This window comes from Mustelus asterias, chromosome 15 (genome assembly GCF_964213995.1).
Source record: "Mustelus asterias chromosome 15, sMusAst1.hap1.1, whole genome shotgun sequence".
Classification (NCBI taxonomy): Eukaryota; Metazoa; Chordata; class Chondrichthyes; order Carcharhiniformes; family Triakidae; genus Mustelus; species Mustelus asterias.
In genome coordinates, this window is record NC_135815.1 from 64,252,890 (window position 1) to 64,258,889 (window position 6,000).

At 45.1% G+C, this 6,000-nt stretch overlaps 1 protein-coding gene across 1 annotated transcript in view; it reads right to left on the minus strand.

Annotated features, from left to right (window-relative positions):
* Positions 1 to 5,720, minus strand: part of sytl3 (synaptotagmin-like 3) — a 140,409-nt gene extending 134,689 nt beyond the window's left edge. The window contains exon 1 of the mRNA XM_078230477.1: positions 5,611 to 5,720. Coding sequence (XP_078086603.1) covers positions 5,611 to 5,720 — 110 coding nt within the window. The remainder of the gene's footprint in view (positions 1 to 5,610) is intronic.
* Between the last annotated feature and the right edge of the window lie 280 nt (positions 5,721 to 6,000).

The following is a 6,000-nucleotide window of genomic DNA, read 5'->3' on the forward strand; positions in this document are numbered from 1 at the left end:
TTGTACTTCGACTCACTAGGGTGTAGCCCACCTTTATCGCCCTGTAATCGAGGTACATTACTTTAGGTACCTGAAACACACACATTTCCCTTTTTAGCCTGACTGCAGCCTCAGAAAAATGCCGCAAAAGAACAAAGAACAATACAGCACAGGAACAGACCCTTCGGCCCTCCAAGCCCGTGCCGCTCCCTGGTCCAAACTAGTCCATTCTTTTGTATCCCTCCATTCCCACTCCGTTCATGTGGCTATCTAGATAAGTCTTAAAACGTTCCCAGTGTGTCCGCCTCCACCACCTTGCCCGGCAGCGCATTCCAGGCCCCCACCACCCTCTGTGTAAAATACGTCCTGATATCTGTGTTAAACCTCCCCCCCCTCACCTTGAACCTATGACCCCTCGTGAACGTCATCACCGACCTGGGAAAAAGCTTCCCACCGTTCACCCTATCTATGCCTTTCATAATTTTATACACCTCTATTAGGTCACCCCTCATCCTCTGTCTTTCCAGTGAGAATAACCCCAGTTTACCCAATCTCTCCTCATAACTAATCCCCTCCATGCCAGGCAACATCCTGGTAAACTTCCTCTGTACTCTCTCCAAAGCCTCCACGTCCTTCTGGTATTGTGGCAACCAGAACTGGGCGCAGTATTCCAAATGCGGCCGAACCAACGTTCTATACAACTGCAACATCAGACCCCAACTTTTATACTCTATGCCCCGTCCTATAAAGGCAAGCACGCCATATGCCTTATTCACTACCTTCTCCACCTGTGACGTCACCTTCAAGGATCTGTGGACTTGCACACCCAGGGTCCCTCTGCGTATCTACACCCTTTATGTTTTCTGCCATTTATCATATAGCTCCCCCCTACGTTAGTTCTACCAAAATGCATCACTTCGCATTTATCTGGATTGAACTCCATCTGCCATTTCTTTGCCCAAATTTCCAGCCTATCTATATCCTTCTGTAGCCTCTGACAATGTTCCTCACTATCTGCAAGTCCAGCCATTTTCGTGTCGTCCGCAAACTTACTGATCACCCCAGTTACACCTTCTTCCAGATCGTTTATATAAATCACAAACAGCAGAGGTCCCAATACAGAGCCCTGCGGAACACCACTAGTCACAGGCATCCAGCTGGAAAAAGACCCTTCCACTACCACCCTCTGTCTTCTGTGACCAAGCCAGTTCTCCACCCATCTAGCCACCTCCCCTTATATCCCATGAGATCCAACCTTTCGCACCAACCTACCATGAGGGACTTTATCAAACGCCTTACTAAAATCCACATAGACGACATCCACGGCCCTTCCCTCGTCAACCATTCTAGTCACTTCTTCAAAAAACTCCACCAGGTTAGTGAGGCATGACCTCCCTCTCACAAAACCATGCTGACTATCGTTAATAAGTTTATTCCTTTCTAAATGCGCATACATCCTATCTCTAAGAATTCTCTCCAACAACTTCCCTACCACGGATGTCAAGCTCACCGGCCTATAATTTCCTGCGTTATCCTTCCTACCCTTCTTAAATAACGGGACCACATTAGCTATCCTCCAATCCTCTGAGACCTCACCTGTGTCCAGTGACGAGACAAAGATTTGAGTCTGAGGCCCAGCGATTTCATCTCTCGTCTCCCTGAGCAGCCTTGGGTAGATTCCATCAGGCCCTGGGGAGTTGTCAGTCTTTATATTCCCTAAAAAACCTAACACTTCCTCCCTTGTAATGGAGATTTTCTCTAATGCGTCAACACTCCCCTCCGAGACACTCCCAGTCAACACATCCCTCTCCTTTGTGAATACCAACGCAAAGTATTCATTTAGGATCTCCCCTACTTCTTTGGGCTCCAAGAATAATTCCCCACTTTTGTCCCCGAGAGGTCCGATTTTTTCCCTGACAACCCTTTTGTTCCTAACGTATGAATAAAATGCCTTGGGATTCTCCTTAATCCTGTCTGCCAAGGACATTTCGTGACCCCTTTTTGCCCTTCTAATTCCTCGTTTGAGTTCTTTCCTACTTTCTTTGTATTCCTCCAGAGCTCCCTCTGTTTTTAGCTGCCTGGACCCAACGTACGCCTCTCTTTTGTTTTTGACCAGTCCCTCAATTTCCCTGGTTATCCACGGTTCTCGAATCCTATCCTTCCTATCCTTTTTTACAGGCACATGCCTATCCTGTAGCCCTAACAACTGTTTCTTAAAAGACTCCCACATGCCAGATGTGGATTTACCCACAAACAGCCTCTCCCAATCAACAGCTGCCAATTTCTGCCAATCCCACTCAAGTTAGCCTTCCCCCAATCCAACACCTTACCCTTGGGACACCACTCATCCTTTTCCATCACTATCCTAAAGCTAACAGAATTGTGGTCACTATTTGCCACATGTTCCCCTACCGAAACTTTGAAGACCTGACCGGGCTCATTCCTCAGTACTAGGTCCAGTATAGCCCCCTCTCTAGTCGGGTTATCTACACATTGTTCCAAAGAACCTTCCTGTATGCATTTTACAAATTCCTCCCCATTCAGACTCTCAGTCCTCTGCGATTTCCAGTCTATACCAGGGAAATTGAAGTCTCCCACTACAACAACCCTATTTTTCCTGCACCTATCCATTATCTCCTGACATATCCGTTCTCCCACTTCCCTTGGGCTGTTGGGGGGCCTGTAGTACACCCCCAACATAGTGACTGTGCCCGTCCTGTTTGAGCTCCACCCACAGTGACTCGTTACACGACCCCTCTGAATTGTCCTCCCTCTGCACCGCTGTAATATGCTCTCTAACTAATACTGCTACTCCCCCACCTCTTTTGGCACCTCCTCTGTCTCGCCTAAAACACTTGTACCCTGGAATATTCAGTTGCCAGTCCTGTCCCTCTTTCAACCAAGTCTCTGTCACCGCAACCACATCCAAATTCCTCGTAAGCATTATGGCCCTAAGTTCGTCTGTCTTACCTGCTACGCTCCTTGCATTGAAGTAGATGCACTCCAGATCTCCAGGCGCAGTGAGGGCATCCTCCCCCAGAGTGCTCTTCCTCTTTGCCAGCCTTGTCCTGGCCCCAAGCTCGTCCCCAGCCTCTACACTTGCAGACATAATTTTTTGATCCCCACCCCCCTGCCATATTAGTTTCAACCCACCTGAACTGCACTCGCAAAACTCCCAGCCAGGATATTCGTGCCCTTCCAATTCTCTGCCCTTCTATGATACAGATAAGCTGGAGACTTGGGCAGTAAAGGAGGCAAGGGTGGAAATTGCTGGGGTCTTGTACAAAATGTTTGTATCCTCTTTAGTCACAGGAGAGGAAGAAGCGCAACATTACAGTCCGGTGAGCCTTATGTCATATTATTGGAGAAGATTCTTAGGGACAGGATTTGCTCACATTTGGGGAAAAATATGGACTTATTAGTGTTGGGCAGCATGGCTTTGTGTGGGGTAAAAATGGCTGAAAAATGGCAAATGGAATTTAACGCAGACAAGTGTGAGATATTGCACATTGGAAGGACAAATCAAAGTAGAACGTACAGGATAAATGGTAGGACTCTGAAGAGTGCAGTTGAACAGAGGGATCTGGGAATACAGGTACAGAATTCCCTAAAAGTGACGTCACAGGTGGATAGGGTCGTAAAGAGTGCCTTTGGTACATTGGCCTTTATAAATCGGAGTATCGAGTATAAAAGTTGGAGTGTTATGGTAAGGTTATATAAGGCATTGGTGAGGCCGAATTTGGAGTATTGTGTACAGTTTTGGTCACCTAGTTACAGGAAGGATGTAAATAAGGTTGAAAGAGTGCAGAGAAGGTTCACAAGGATGTTGCCGGGACTTGAGAAGCTGAGTTACAGAGAGAGATTGAATAGGTTGGGACTTTATTCCCTGGAGCGTAGAAGATTAAGGGGAGATTTGATAGAGGTGTATAAGATTTTGATGGGTATAGATAGGGTGAATGCAAGCAGGTTTTTTCCGCTGAGGCTAGGGGAGAAAAAAACCAGAGGGCATGGGTTAAGGGTGAAAGGAGAAAAGTTTAAAGGGAATATTAGCGGGGGCTTCTTCACGCAGAGAGTGGTGGGTGTGTGGAATGAGCTGCCAGATAAAGTGGTAAATGCTTTTAACACTTTTAACCTTTAAGAAAAACTTGGACGGGTTCACGGATGAGAGGGGTGTGGAGGGATATAGTCCAAGTGCAGGTCAGTGGGACTAGGCAAAAAATGGTTCGGCACAGACAAGAAGGGCCAAAAGGCCTGTTTCTGAGCTGTAACTTTCTATGGTTCTATGGGAGGACGTATCTAACAAACTTGATTGAGTTTTTTGAGGAACTGACAAAGTTGATTGAGGGCAGGGTGGTGGATGTTGTCTACATGGACTTTAGCAAGTCTCTCTTAGCAGGGTGTTACAGAAGGGGAGGTCACATGAAATCTGCAGTAAGCTGGTAAGATGGATACGGAACTAGCTTAGTTATAGAAGACAGTAGCAGTCCAGGGGTGTTTTTCGAGATCCCTGATATATACATATATAAAAAAAATATTTTGGAGGAGAATGTAGGTGGTCTGATTAGTAAGTTTGCTGATGACCCAAAGATTGGGGGAGTTATGGATAGTGAGGAAGTTTGCCATAGGATACAGCAGGATACAGATAGGCTGGAGACTTGGGCAGAGAAATAGCAAATGGAATTTAATGTGGTCAAATGCGTGGTGATGCATTTTGGAAGGTCTAATGCAGGAAGGAATATACATCAAATGGCAGAACACTTAGAAGCATTAACATACAAGTGGATGAGATCAAGAAGGCATACGAGATGCTTACTTACCTTCATCGGTCAGAGCATAGAGGATTAAAAAGTGGCAAGTCATGTCACAGCTATATAGAACTTTAGTGAGGCCACATTTGGAATATTGCATACAGTTCCGGCTGCCACTTTCCCAGGAGGATATAGAGACTTTGAAGAGGGTACAGAAAAGGTTTACCAGGATGTTGCCTGGTTTGGAGCGTATTAGCCATGAGGAGAGATTGGACAAATTTGGTTTGTTTTCACTTGAACATCAGAGGCTAAGGGGCGACCTGATAGAAGTTTACTAAATTTTGAGAGGTATGGATAGAAAGGGTATTTGGGCTCTTTCCCAGGGTACAAATATCAATTATTAGGATGTAGGTTTAAGGTAAAAAGGGGAAAGTTTAAAGGCGATTAAGAGGCAAGCTTTTTATACAGAGGGTGATAAGTGCCTGGAAACCTCTGCGAGAGGAGGTGGTAGAAGCAGGTACAATAGCAATGTTTAAAAGGCATCTTGATAAATACATGAAAAGGCAGGGAACAGAGGGAAATGGACTGTGTAGAAGCAAAAGGTCTGTAATTTAGAAAGGCATCACATGTCTGCGCGCAGGCTTGGTGGACCGAAGGGCCTGTTCCTGTGCTGTCCTGTTCTTTGCATGAGAAAAGCAATAAAAGTTAGAAATGAAGGGTACCAGCAAAACTTATCTGACCTGCTTTTCCATACCTTATATAGAGCTCCAGTATTATTGACATCAGTATTTCTTTCTGCTTTGGCCTTACCATTCATAAATCTACCATTTTCTTTGCACAAGTCACCAATGGCTTTGAAAGATAAGATTTTGATGCTGCTCACCTTATCCGCTCTTGTTCAACTTTATGTAGCATTTCATCCCGATGAAGAACTTCCAGAACCTTCTCACATTCTAGATCTTTGAGAGATTTGATATCAATTTCCAGTGCCATTTTGATGTCTGTCTAGTGTTACATGTCACTACTTTTTGACAGTTCAACCCCACAATTGTTAATGGGAAAGTCAAGACGGCTTCTCAAACCAAGGGAAAGATAATAAGCTGAATTGTGCAGTTGTAAGAGGTAGGTTCAACCTCTTACAAATGAGTTGCCTCTGCTTTGGCAATTTGAAATCAAACTCATCTCTAGTGTATTCTCGTTTCCAGCTTGAAATATTGCTTCACATTTTCCCATTGCCACTGCAAAAACTGATTTTAGTATTTTCCTTTTTGTC